We start from the raw sequence: 14949 nt of genomic DNA, 5'->3' as shown, positions 1-14949 counted from the left end.
GTTTTGTAATAAACCTCCTTGTATAATTTCCTTGTATAAGTTCAGATCTCTACAAATATTTCCATGGTGAATATTTAGAAAAGGAATCATTAGGTGACAGAATATGTGAATGTTCTTTACACGATTATGCTTGTTTTCAAAATTATTTTATCAATTTATACGCCTTAGCAGCATGATGATCCATATTCTCTCAAACGGTCAATGCCAAACTTTGTTTAAAAACTATTTGCCAATCTGGTTTGAAGTGTTATCTCATAGTCTTTATTTGCCCTTTCATAAATGTTGGTGAGGTTGGACATTGTTTTATATTTACTTCACCATAACTCTTTCCTTTTTTCAGAAATGGTTATTCAGATTTTTACTGATTTTTCCATTGGATTGTTTCTATACATTTTTTATCCATTATTATATATTTTTTATGTCTTCTTACTTAGAGTGTGTCTCTTATAAAATTACTTAATAAGTAGGAACTCAAACTCCTCATCAAGGAAAGCTACTTATTTTTTAGACAATGGAGAACTGTGCATGTAAATTTACACAGCTTTGCATGACAAATATTTTTCTAATTTTTTTTGCACAGATAATATTATACTCAACTAAGTGGATAGGTACATTTATTTTAAAACAGATTAAACATTTGCCTTTCTGATTTGACTGATTGGCACTCTCCACATCCTTGTAAAGAGATACTTGAAAGAAAAAGAAAACAGACTTTTTCAAAATGTTCATCCTTGTTAAACATGCAACAGCTTGGCCAAACTCTTCTAAATCAACTCCCAAACATAGTCTGGGATACAGCTCTCCCTAAGAGAGCTGTTAGAAACCTTGAACAGTAAAACATAAAATACAGAGCATACTTAGAAGACTTCTTCAGGCTCTAGAGACAAAATTTGAGGCACTGATGTTCAAAGCTAGTAAAACTGAAATAAAAGTAACCAGCACTGTTTAAGAAAGGTATCAGAAAAATAATCCATATATTCTATTTTTGTAATTAGTACTAATGTATATGATTATGTCTAATGATACTTAGAATATCTTAAAAAATAATATTGTCCACTTACAGAACAATTATACTAACAGTACATCGAGAAATTTTTGGACTAATGTTCACATTGTTTCCTTGTGATACAAATTATTTTGTATTAGTATATACAGTTCTCTAGAAAACAAACTTTCATACTAACTACATCCTAATGCAAAATAAGTTTCAGTTTTACATATAGAAAATAGCTATAATTTTAACCCCCCAAAAAAGCTGTGTAAATGAAAGAAATTTTAATAATATACAAAGGAATTTATATTCAAGAGATTAAAGGCAGAATTGTACCCTGGCAATGCTGAGAGATAGGGATGTCCAAAAATCAACGGCACTTTTATGAAGGGTTTTTCAAAGTCTTTCTTGTAGAGCCATTTTAACGTTCAGTAGTACTTTAAATCAGAGATGGCTTCAATTACACCTCTCTTATACCTTTTATGCTACCATTAAAACTCTTGCCCCTCTTCTTACATATATAGACCTGATGGAAAATAACATATTATGTTTTTTGTTTTTCATTAGAAACTCATGTATATGTAACATTTATGTCAATGACATTTTATACAAATGTGCCCAGATATTTAGCTTCATCTATCTTTTTTTTTTCCTCACTGCCATATTCACTTTCCCAAAGCTCCTTGGACTATTTAAAATGCACAGCATCATTTACAAGATTATATAAAGATGTTTAGTAAACTAATACCTGAATTTTATTTTCTACAAAACTTATAGGGAGTTCCCAAATGACCTTTGTCAGTAAACAGAAATAACCTGTTTCATGAAGCCCTGTGGCAGAGAGGAACAGAGCTAAGTTGATTGTCTTTATGTAAACACCTGTTTCCCATGATTGGGCACGGTTAAGCTGTGAGTAATAAAACTTGTGGGTGAAGGGTTCTCATTTACTGCTAGTGCCTTGTATCGGCGGTAATTCATTGATTACATGGCTTTAAATGCCACCTATGCTGATGATTTACAGATTTGTATCTCTGGCTGAGACCTCTCCAGTAATCTCAGGACTCGTATTTCAAGCCACTTTCTGGACTTCTCACTCAATCATCCCAAGTCAAACTCTCAAATACTTGGGTCAATTCCTCCCTGTCCTACGCTGAAGCTCAGTATGTGATTCCTCCTTCCTTTTATTGTTTCAGGCCAGTTTAGTGAGACTCATCCTTAACTCTTTTTCACATCGATTAGCAAATCATATCAACTCTACCTTTGAAATATGTTCAGATTTTAATTACTTCTCACCGCTTCTACAATTACCATACTAGTCCAAGTTACCTCCTCTATAGGACTGGATTATTTCAATATTCTCTAAACTGTCCTTTCTGCTGCTTTTGCTGTTCTACCCAGTGCTTTCCTCACAATAGTCAACATTCCTTTTAAAACACAAGTCATAACTTTCTCTACTCAAAACCTCCTAATGGATTTGGATCTCAGTGTAAAAATTCAAAGTCCTTTAGTGGCCTTTAAGACCCTACATAATCTGACCCTCTTCTACCAGTCTGAACTCCTGTCTTTCCTCTCTCCCCATCACTCACTCTGCCATGGCCACACTGGCTTCCTTGCTATGTCACAGAAATGCCAACCACATTTTTGCATTTACTGCTACTTTTGCCAGGAATGCTCTTCCCGCAGATATCTACATAAATCACTCCTTGTAATTCTATGTTCAATTCTGTAACACCACTATACAAATAAGATAGCACTTTCTACCTTGAAGGAGGCTTTGTTTTTCCTCCTATAATTTAGAAGTACTAAATCATCCTGTGGGCTCCAGATTGTGCTCCTCGTTTTATCCAGATAAGAATGCCCTACAGGTGCCAATTCAAGATAGCGACTAGGATGATCTTACCCCACTTCCTCCCAAGAATACACTGAAATTATAGTTCTATATGGAATAGTTTCCTCTGGGAGGAAAAAAAAAAAATCCTAAAAACTGGCGAGCCCCTTAATATTCGACAAATGAGAAGAAAATCCCATGGAAGCGCGTGAAAGGCTGAGACACATACTTTCCATAAGCCCTACCCCCAGTTGCAGCAACCAACTATAAGTACTCAAAGCTCTAAGCGCCTCTCAGAGGAGCTCAAGGGCTGTTCCCCACATTGGGCACTCCCAGTTTTTAGGACCGGCACCTGAAAGATGAGCCCCCCAAAACATCTGGCTTTGAAGCTCAATGGGGCTCCTACCCATCAGACCTGTGGAGCTCTGGCAAACTGAGGAATGATTCTTAAAGGGCCACTGCAGACTCACCTGCCCCACGGCCTAGCACAGAAGCAGCTGGTAAAAAAGCTCCCAGGCTCCCAGGCTTTATGTGAAAGAGACTCATTCGTTGTTTTTAAAGGATTGGTATGAGAGGCTGGGATACTCTTACGGAGGCTGGTAGGTGCCATTTTACTGCTCTCCTTCTGCCTTGCATTTTTTTCTTTTTCTTTTCTTCTTTTTCCTTTTCTTAACTTTCCTTTTTCTTTGATTTTATTTCCTTTTCTTAACTTTTTCTGTCTTCTTTTTTTTTTTTTCTCAGTCTCATCTTTTGCTCTCCGCCTATGCTTTGCTCCAGCCAGTGGGTGCCGTTGTTACACTCTCCAGAGGGCCAGTAACTCCCAGAGAGGAACTTCTACACACATCTGCTGCCCATTTTTACATTTGGTGACATGGTATTTTTGGCTGCCTCCCAGGTGACACCCCTTGATCACCTGCCTCTGGAGGCCAGAGGGACTTGAATTCCTGGGTCTCATGGGACTGTAACAGTTGGACAGACAGTTCTTGGCAGCCTAAAACCCCCAGAGCACTGCACAGACCACACAGGTCTTTTTGAGAAAGGGCCCTATATATTGTCCCAGGATCTTTGGCTTGATGATCAGGCTTCTGGTTTATAGGGGCCTAATCTCTGTGGTCTCTTTCTGCCTCTTTCCAACTTGCCACTGTCTTCCAGAAAGGAACTTATAATTTTGGATTGTGTCTTGATTTTTGTGGCTATTTTCAGGTGACATCTCTATATCGCCTGGCTCCGGTGGCCACTGGGGCTTACGTTTGCGGTCCCAGAGGACTGTATATGTTTGCATTATTTAAAAACTGCTGTCTGAGGGTCTGGTTTCCAATCAGACTGAATCTAGGTGCTGACTGAGATCCTTCCTTTTGGGACACTGACTGGTCTTGGCACACCCTCAGCAACAGGGAGCTATTAAAATAAATTATTTGGATAATCACGAAGGTTTGAGAGACAACCAAGAACTAGAGCAGGGTTGAACAATAACGTTCATTTCCTATACAAGGCCAGTCCTTCAAGACTGGCAGAAGACTTTTATCTAATGCGTAGAAACCAATACAGAGAGTCAAGCAAAAAGAAGAAACAAAGGCATATGTTTCAAATAAGACAATAAGATAAAACCTCAGAAAAAAAAACTTAATAAAATGCAGATTATAATGCCTTAAAAAGTGAAATATACTTTGAGAACATTTGTTTTAAAATTAGGAAGTTAGAAAAAAATTAGGAAGTTAGTCCCTCACACACTCAATTTTAACAATATTTCTTTTATATCCATTGTTTATTTTTTATCAAAATAATAAATTAAGCTACTTTGTATTCATTTTCAAATTATTTATAAAACAACTCTGAGAATACCTTTATAATATTTTTTAAGGAATTAATAAATGAGTGAACATGGTAGGAATTTTTAATCTTACAATGTAAAGGAAGATTTTTTCCCAATACCTATAGCAACTGGCATAATGTGATGCACTTCTCAGAAGCAAGAGAGTGGCAGTGGTTTATTAATCGGTAAAACACATCCTGTCTGGAGTATTCAGTCTTTTTGAAGAAAGTAGGAATCAGTAGAAGATCAGCAGGCAGAATTTAGAGAGGGTATTCCTAGAGAGTGGAAAAATGTTATCAAGGCCCAGGAGCTGTATTTATGTGTGGAGGATACAGAAAGCACTTTATTTTCACTTAGTAATAGGCCTAGGTGGTTAGTGTGAAATGAGATTTCACTGGGCCCATTGTGTTCAATAGCCAAGATTTTAAAAAATATTTCTCCTTTTCATCATAACATCTTTGGAGAATTGCTTGTCCTCTTATATAGAACTTTTAATTTCCTAAGTAGAACACCTCAGAAAGGCTTGCTAACATCAACATATACTGAGTAAAATATTGCAAACTTTCATCTGTAAGACTATTAGTTTTCAAATCACTAGTCTTAATAACATTAAGAGAATAACACTATATACCAAAATAAAATCCTGTTTTGTTATTAAGTTTAAACAGGTAATTTAAAAGCCATTTAGAAACGTTTATATGAGAGATATGCCAAACATTGAATAGGCAACAATTCAAAAAGAGAACAGTCTATATTCACAGATGCATCTTTCTAAAGGACATAGTCTTCATTTTTCACTTGCACATCTTGAAGAAGAAAGACAAAGAAGACATACATTGTTCAACATACTCACATATTCTTGTCAAAAAAAACATGGTTTTGGTTTCACAAACTTATTTTTTGAAGTTGGTTGAAAAGATCAATTTTCATACATTTCCTATATTTGCTGGAAAATAATGTATATTCTTCAGTGCTGTATACATGCCTATTAACTCATGTTTGTTAAGTGGGTACATCTGCTCAATTCTGATTTTTTCTCTTAATCAATTAATAAGAGAGGTTTCCTAAAACTTCTCACCAAAATGGTATGCTTTTAATGTCTCCTTGAAGTTCTATCAATTTTTACTTTATATAGTTCTGACATAGAATACTATGTCTTATATAAGCTTAGAATAGTAATTAAGTTTCATCAATATGTTTGAACCTCATTTCTTTAGCAATGATTCTTTTGTGTTAAAATATAAATACATTTTATTAATATGATTAACCCAGTTTTCCTTTGATGGGTTTAATCTTGGTTTATATTTTACCTTTATTTTACTTTCAACCTTCCTATGTTTTTAGTTGTAGGTGTTCCTCTTTTAAACAGAATTTAGCTAATCATTAAAATTATTTTAAATCCAAATCAGTAAGTGATCTTTTCATTTATATTTAATCTTGATGAATTGATTGCATTTTACCATGTTGCAATTATTCCCTCTAAAGGAGTCAGCAAACTACAGCCTATAGGCCAAATCCCAGCCACCAGCAGTTTTTGTAAATAAGGTTTTATTAGAATAGAGTTACACATATTAATGTATGTATTGTCTATGGCTGCTTTTACACTACAGCTGCAGAGTTGAGTAGTTGTGACAGAAACACAGAGTCTAAAATATTTACTATCATGTCCTTTAGAGAAAAACTTTGCCAACCCTGGTTTAAAATACTCATACTATTTTGTGTTCTAAGGTTGAGTCTAATTTAATCATTGTCATCAATTAACCCATCTCCCGTTTGCCCCAAGAATACTCGCTGGCGGCACTTGTAGCTGCAGGATTTACCCCAAGATAACTCGCGACTACAGTCCTAACCTTACTCCCAAAGTTTGCCACAAAATATCTCACTTTTATTATTTTCCCATCGCTCTAGTATATCAATAATCTTTGGAAAAAATGACATCATATTATTTATAGCATTCTGTTTATAGTAGTGGTATTTCCGTTTACAAAATTTAGTAATTCTTGATCGCTGAAAACATCAAATCCTAGAAAACACAGTATTCCGATGAGTGATGTTAACATTGTTCTCGAACAGTTATTAGACAAAGATTGATTTGATGAATCCGATTTATGTATACATTTCTGTTACATTAAAATTAGAGACAAGTTCTTTTTAGAAATAACTCCAAGAACAGTTTTTTATTTTTACATTGAAAACCAGTCAGATTAGCTTCAGCCTCAACGAGTATGTTTAGGTAAAATTAAGTTAACGCTGGCAGTGAGCTGTACTTTTTTTTCCTGAATGGGAAAAGGGTTAAAATGCAAAACCTATATTTCCAAGCATCACTTTCTATCAAACATTCTATAGTTGTACTGCATTTTACTATATTTAACTCTATTTAATGCTATTTAACTTTCTTTTGCTTTTTCAAAACAATTATTACACATTATTTATGTCTACCCTCATGTTTACCATTTCCTTACTCATCATTTTTGTAACATTTCCTTGTAGGGTTAATTTTCTGTCTTCCTGAGGTATAATCTTAAGCAATGGCTTTGCTCTTGATGATAAACTATCAGTTGTATTTTCCTAAAAATATTTTTATTTTTTCCTACTTTTTAAATAGTTTTGCTGGATACAGAATTCTAAATGCCAGTTATTTTTCCTTAGCAATTTGAAGGCAGTAATTACCTTTTGACTGACTTCAAGTTGAGAAATCAACTTTGATTGAGAGGTCAGCTGTTAGCCCCCAAAATGTCCTGAAGTCTCTGGAATACTGATTAAATAGACATTAGAATTCCCTTTGAACTCCACATACTTCAAATTCTTTTAGATTTTCCATCACTTTGTATGTCTCATTGCTGCCTTCTGGATAATTTTTTCAGATCTATCTTGCAGGTCACTATTTTTTTTTCTCATCAGTGACATCTATTTAACACATCCCATAAAGTTTGAATTAAGTTTTAGATTTTTCCTTCCCAGAGGTTCTAGTGGTCCATTTAAAATATTTCATATTCATGTTTTAATTCTTCTTTAAAACACATACAATATACTTATTTATAATATGTACATATATGTGTGTGTGTGTGTGTGTGTGTGCACTCCTGTGTGTGTTTCATTGAAGAAAGATTAAGATATATAATCCAAGACATCTTATTGGTCTTGTGGTTCAAGGTAGAGAGTTCTAATTATTGTCCCAGTTTGAGCTTTTTCTATAAGTACCTGCATGGAAATAGACAGAGTCCAGCTTTTTAAGTAAGTCCTATTATATTTCACCATGTAGTAGTAGCCACAGTGAACTGGAGGAAAATGTTCACACTTAACTACACCATCAGATTAGGTCCTGTTTCCAGACTGGTTAAATCTTGAAGCTGTTTTATGCAGTATTACATCTCTCATCTTCCTATCTTTAATTTGCAAAATCTGAGGCCATCATGCATCTACCCATCCTTTTCCCCTTGTGTACATACATTGATCTTGAGGCTAGCTAGCTATGAAACTAGTAAACAAAGGTTAAAGTGCATAAAATTTCTAAAATGTCTTTGTCATTGTTAAAGGCTATATCTAGTCTGGTTTCTTCTGTCTTTGAAATCCTCATCTTTCAAACAGTCTTAGCAAATAGTACAATGGACTTTGAGGTAATTTTTGCAGAACCTTTACACTTTTTAAATTGCTAACTTGGATATGGTGTCACTTTTCTACCCAAATAAGAATACTGGCATTGATTGTTACATTTCCTATATTCTCGTCAGTTACAATCTTAACTAAACTTGATAGACTACGGATGTATAGATATATATTTAGCAATGTATAACTTTATTGAGAAAGGCATCTTACTTTAAACTTTAAAAAGTTCTAGCCCCACCCCCTCAAAAAAAAAGCAAAGAGAAAACAGGAAAGGATGTAATCTGAGATGGAAATTGGATGATAGATTGAGCATTTCGCTGAGTGGTTATGAGACAGTGACTTGTATTTGGGAATGAGGGTTTCTTCTGCCTTGAATGGAGCTGCAGCATGAGCTAATTATTCATTGTAAATGTCTTGGGAGATGATATTTGCCAGACTGTATAGTAGCCAGGAGACTCTGGCTCAGATTCGATGATGGTGATACAGGGATTATAAAATGACAGTTCCTTACTTGAGAAAAAATTAATTTTGGATTTTATTTCTTATATTTTTCTTATTTCTTTAGTTCAATGTAGCCATTTATTTTTGCCTTAGTTTTAAAGAACTTGAGTATTTGTGATTTATACCCTTCTATTTTCAGAAAAGATTAGGGCCACATTACAAAGCAAAAATACACATAAAGCAGAAAAATAAAAAACAAACACACAACTAACAAGTCAATTTATAACTAGCTAAAAAGACCTGAGGAGACTGGATCCTGGTAAAATAGACCAAATTATTGATTTCTAACTTGAGTATAACCAAAGTAATACTAAAAATTTACTATAATAGTTTAGAATAATGTAACTGGACATATGGATATATATATATATATATATATATATATATATATATATATATATATATATATATATATATACACATATACACATATACACATTTTATATATATATATAGAGAGAGAGAGAGAGAGAAACTGTGAAAATACTGATCCCAATAATCTCTCCTTAAATAAAAGAGAACAGGGAGGTTTTTCTCATTCTAATCATTTTTTTGCTATTAAAAATTTTTTTTGTTGTTTAAACAGATGAAGAAAATATTTATTTTATGGATTTTTGCTTTGTCCATTAACAGTGAGTTATTTATTATAATACAAAAATAAACTAGTTTTGACAATTAAAGACATAAAGAATCATCTAATCAACAAACATTTTATACCTGATATGCTTATAGTCTCAGTTTATGACACATTTAGTATCCCTCTTAAATAAAGAGTCAAATCAGGAAGCACAATCGAAACTAACATCACAAGTTTAATGTAGTTTAAAATATAGAAATATATTTAAACAGCACATTTAAAGAATAATATAATAGACTTCTGTTTCTTATTCTTACAATTGTATACTATTAATTCAAAAATATATTACTTAATGTACCCCCGATATAGTTATTATCAATTTTTTAAAGATAAACTGTATTTTAGAATAACATTGCAATATACCTGAATTACAAACAAACCCATAACATTTTTGAAGCTATTTATGATATGTTTTATTTGAAAGATCCAAAAGGATGATTAATAAATGGTGCTTTATGGATATTTTAGATGAACTATAAATAGGCCTAACCATGGAACCACCATAAATAGCAAGGTATGCATCTAAATGTCATTCTTCAAGAAATCAGTGTGTGTTAAAGAAAGCCTTAGAAGGCAGAGGGAGAAACAGAGAGAGAAAATTAATTTTAGAGGGAAGAACACACATGCATATACATACAACAGAACCTTCCCATTTGGAATTATTTGTGCTTCGAGGAGGGTTTATAAAATCCCCTTACAAACTAAGGTTTTCGTTGAGCTCATTCTCAAAGATATGAAAAATGGATTTCAGCTGTTCATTCTAAATGGCAATTCTGTCAAAGCCATTCTGGGATTTTTGGTAATTTCCTCCAGTTTAGTTTTAGTGCTTTACCCTAAATAAAATCCCTTGCATCACATCAATCAGTAGACTCAGTTATAAAGGAAAGCTAAAGAAAATGGCTCTGTCGGCATCTTCGCTCCAGTATATTTTATGCATACAATGACTTTTGTTTGTGGAGAGGGAAGTGGAACACATGTAAATGTTTCCTTATTTTGGACTCCTTTTAAGTCAGAAAAAAAATCTACAGCAGCAGTGTTCTAGATAATAGGCAGACATGATTTATTTGAGGTAAGAAGGTTGTACTACAATTTTTTAGTGTTAACTTGGAAAGTTATGGACACAGGTTCAAGCCTGTCTCCACAGAATTCCTGAAGCTTTGAGCTCTTTGCAGAATCTACAATCCGCAAGCCAAGAAGGAACATGCTCCTACAGTTACACCAATTCTGTTAAAGCAAACAGTTATAACAATTATGTGCAACCTTTCAGATTCTATGTTCTGCCTTCTGTTTATTTATTCAAATCCAGTTCAACATTTTACTTTGTCTAATGAAGCAGAAACTCTAAAAGAAAAATTGTGTTTATCCAAGCATTTTTGTTTGGGTTGTTATTTTTTTAAGTTTTATTTCTAAATAAATATTCTACCATGGTTTTCATTGGCACAACATAACCAAATGCATTCAATTTCCTTCAACAATATTTAACAGTCAAAGGAGTTCTGTCAAATTTCAGAAAATTATATTTAAAAATTGCATTAGAAAAAATGTGGAAATGGAATTCAATCGAACTTAGCATATTCCATTGAAAGTTAGACTGGGCAATCTATTGTATAATGTAGTGAACTATAAAGTAGATTTTATTGATAAGGCATCCATAATGGGGAATATATACCTTCAAATAAATAAACGTGACTATATACATGATATTGTACATAGGTAGAGGGATGAAATGAACCAGACTAATTTTACAAAATTTTCCTTTTGTCTCAAAGCATACTTTTTTATTGTAGTCATAAACTTTAATACAGATCTTTTTCTTATTACCATTATTATTTAATATTAGTGGCAGCCACATGAGCGCACTACCATATTTCTGTATTTTTTCAATATGACATTGGAGCTGTCATCAAAATATAGCACAGAGATGGCATTTAACTTGGTTGGAGCACAACAAGGCTTTGGTACGTGGTCAGGAAACATCAGATGAACCTGGGAAAGAAAAAAATGTTTTATTTTGTTTTGTTTTTTTTAAGAAATAAGGTAGACATTTTCTCTGCAGCTTTAAAATAATATGCTTATTTACCACTCACAGCCAGACACACCCTGAAGCTGATCACCATTCTCTTCTTTACATTCAGTGGCTGAGGTAGTGGGGGTGAGAGGGTCGTGAAGGATGCATTCTAAAGTATATTAACACCTAGAATCAACCCAGCAGTTCTAACTATGTGTTGAGGCCTTGAAAAATGTTCTACCAAATAAGGAAAACTTTCTCTATGGAATATTCAGTGGAAATTTTCCTAGGGGAAAGAACATGGCAACTAGCCCTGAGTTGCTTTTGCTTAAAATGACTCCTATTTACTTCATGAGAAATACAGAAGTTATAAATGCAAATCAATAAAGCCACACAATTGGACCATAGAAAGATTTGGATCTAAGAATTATTTTTTAAAGAATAAACAATAAGTCATAGAAGTTATGCCAACTCAATTTTCAATAGTAAAGGAAGCTTTAAAAAATCACAACAAAATAAACTCCAGGTATAATCCAATATTTAAAGCAATGATTTTAATCCTTTAAAGAACTTTTTAGCAGATTGGCTAGAGTTTAATATCTATTTATTTTCTTTCTCCCCTAGACAAGTGCCAAAGTCAGGCTAAGCTAAATCAGAAGTAAGGAGCCTAGATATTTTACAAAATGTATATCCATCCCCTCTATAAGCCTAAAAAGGTGGCTGTACCTGGGAAGTGAAATGCTTAAGTAAAGGGTTTATTCTCATTTTGATCAGACTGGTAGTCTGCCTATGATCTGCAATAATTGAGCAAAGAACCAGAACATGGTTCCCCCTTTCCTACCCATCTACCCTAGTCCTTCCCCCAAAGGAGATTATGGGAAGTTCCACTGATGAGTCCTAAGGGATCTACAAAAACTGAATATAGCCTCTTAGAGTTTGGCTGCACAATGTCCTGGCTGAAATGATATAAGAGCACTGCATGTGGACAAAAACAGCAGGAAAAATGAGGTGATCTGACATGAATTTGAAATTTCCTAAGACCTCACGAAACTAAAAGTTGGATAGTTTCTACAAATTTCAGATGCAGCTTATGTCCCTCATCAGTTTTATCTTCCATAACCCACACATACATGATTGATAACCTGCTTTTAACAGCCTTGGCAGCCTCATGAAGCAGTTGCTCTTAAAAAAATGGGTTGTTCTTGAATGTATCTCAAGCATATTAGTCACAAACATGCTTTCCTTTTACAACAAGCATGCCTGTCTTCTTGTTTCATGACCTTCAAAGAACAAACACAGTGAGTGCACAATGCCAGGAAAAAAAAATCAAACTTCCTATGTACACTTCAAGTTTTGTGATGACTTATGTCCCACATCCCTGGATAGAGATGCAGAGCAGGATCTTGTTCAAAGTGCATGTCAGATTTTTTTGAATGTTTGTTTTTCCACACCGCCTTGTAGACTACAGCCCTAAAAGCTGACAACATGTAATTATATATTTATAAGAAAAAAAGAAAAAAAAATGCGATAAAGAGGTAGTATTTTACAGAGTTTTTCAATGATTAAGCATTACTTAGCCTGAAAGAAAGTTTGGTACATTAGATATGTAGCTCAGGAAGCAAGTCTACTTTCTGAGTCATGACAGTAAAGAGGCAAAGAATTTTTTGAGAAATCAAGTGGCATTTTTCTATAAGCTAATAGTGGCTATTCCTCTGTGACCCTACAGAAAGACAGTGATCATGTCAAGGCATAATAGAGCAGCATTACTCTCTAGACCAGCTTTTAGCAATCTGAATTATCATAGACAAGGATAAAAGGCTAGATTTCCTAGAGATTTTTTTTTTTTTTAGAAGTGGAAGTTTGAATACACCCATCTTTGCAAAGCATACCTTCTCTTCATCCTCCAGAAATGATACCCTATATCAAAAAGATAAGTCTTTACAGACAGCAAAGATGAAGTTATATCAAACTTTAAAATGACCCCAAGAATTTATACTTTGTATATGGCTTAGAAGTAGGCAATTTCATTCGTCATGACTCAGAAAAAGAATAAGATTTATAAATGATTACTTTTCAAAATGCTTATTTGTTTTTATCTCTCTGTTTTTCTTACACCAAAGTTATTTTCAAAGTTTTTGACAATGCCCATGCTCTAGTTGTTATAGATGTGTCTTTGGTATCTACCTCTTCTGTAACATCTGTGAAGTCAGTGAAGATGCCAGCAAAACATCAAGTCATTCAACAATTTACTCTATCAACATATATACATATATATTTATATGTATATATGTATATATGCTATTCCTTACTCAAAAGAAAACTGAGATACCCTTTCCATCAGCTTTAAATTTTAAATTAAGTGAAAAAATAAAGTAACTTGAAGATTCAACTCTTTACAAATTCTAATAGTTACTTTTTTTTTTTTTGGTCATAAACAAGCGTTTGTCTCAAAGATAGATTTTTTTTTTCTAATAGTTACTGCTCTTTTACTGCCATCCACCAGATAACTCTATTCCATTATTAAGTCTGTTGTCTAAAATAATTTGTTCCCTTCCTTCCCTCCTAATTACATATTGTTAAAATTTTTATATTAACTCAAACATTAACTTGGAATTATATCACATAATCTATTGCACCTTCCAAGAGCCTGTCAGTCTTTCAGAGATCGTCCCTCTGCCACATCAACGTCACACACCATAAGGCAGATACATCAAACTCTTCGAAGGTTTCATGAGCTCATTAAATACAGTACAACCATTTAGAGATCATGAAATCAACATTTCGTATCTTTTTCACAAAAATAAGCCTAGGTTCTTACAGATTAAATTACTACTAAATTCCTGAGTGTGGAAAGGAAAAAAATGAAGATTAACTTCCACCTTAAATATTACCAAAAAAAAGGTAGCAAAAAACAGAAATGAGTCTTCTACTTATATTCTACATTGAAGAACTTTCATAATGCCACAGTGTTATGAAAAATTCCTAAATAATTAGAGTAAAAGCCTTCATATTAAATTCAGTACAGCTATTATTCAATGATTTTGCAATAATTACTAATGAATTGCTAGGTTACAAAGAGCTGCTGTGAATCCGTGTGGTCAGTCAAATTACATAGCAGAAAAATCAGGGTAGAATAACCACATCGTATCATTACTCTAATTCTCCTAGCTAAATCCTTCTCCATTCTGGAATCAGGATTATCCTTTAAATCAGGGTGAATTTCCTGACTATTCTTATAATTTGTGTGTTACTTTGGCTCTAAAACATACCAAAGGAGTTTGAGAAGATAATGCATTGATAACTATAAATGGGTGCTTTCCTTTAAAATAACTTTATATGATTCTTACACCGTAAACCATTTCTAATCCTATAAAAACAAAACATACCAGAGTTTGAACTATGGCATGGTTAGTAGCATTCATATGGGCATTGAGTGGAAAAGAACATTCTCCATCACAATAAAATGCAGCATATCCTTCTGGTGCTATAATCCAGTCCTAAAATGCACAAAAAAAAAAAAGAAGAAAGAAGAAAAAAGAAGGAGGAGGAGGAGGAGGAGGAGAAG

General features: G+C 33.6%; 1 protein-coding gene across 4 annotated transcripts in view; it reads right to left on the bottom strand.

Annotated features, from left to right (window-relative positions):
* Positions 1-9353: 9353 nt before the first annotated feature.
* The window catches only part of BMP5 (bone morphogenetic protein 5), a 113355-nt gene continuing 107759 nt past the window's right edge, over positions 9354-14949 (bottom strand). For 2 of the 4 annotated variants that reach the window (XM_011375014.2, XM_023520362.1), the window contains one exon: positions 9354-11362. In XM_011375014.2, the coding sequence (XP_011373316.1) occupies positions 11213-11362 (150 nt within the window). In that variant the 3' untranslated portion in view covers positions 9354-11212. Of the gene's footprint in view, positions 11363-14770; positions 14882-14949 lie in introns of all 4 variants that reach the window. The other 2 variants (XM_011375012.2, XM_011375013.1) reach the window with 2 other exon arrangements.

This window comes from Pteropus vampyrus, unplaced genomic scaffold, assembly GCF_000151845.1.
Source record: "Pteropus vampyrus isolate Shadow unplaced genomic scaffold, Pvam_2.0 Scaffold260, whole genome shotgun sequence".
Taxonomy (NCBI): domain Eukaryota; kingdom Metazoa; phylum Chordata; class Mammalia; order Chiroptera; family Pteropodidae; genus Pteropus; species Pteropus vampyrus.
Note: the sequence above shows the minus strand (reverse complement) of the source record. Positions and strands in the feature narration are given on the sequence as shown.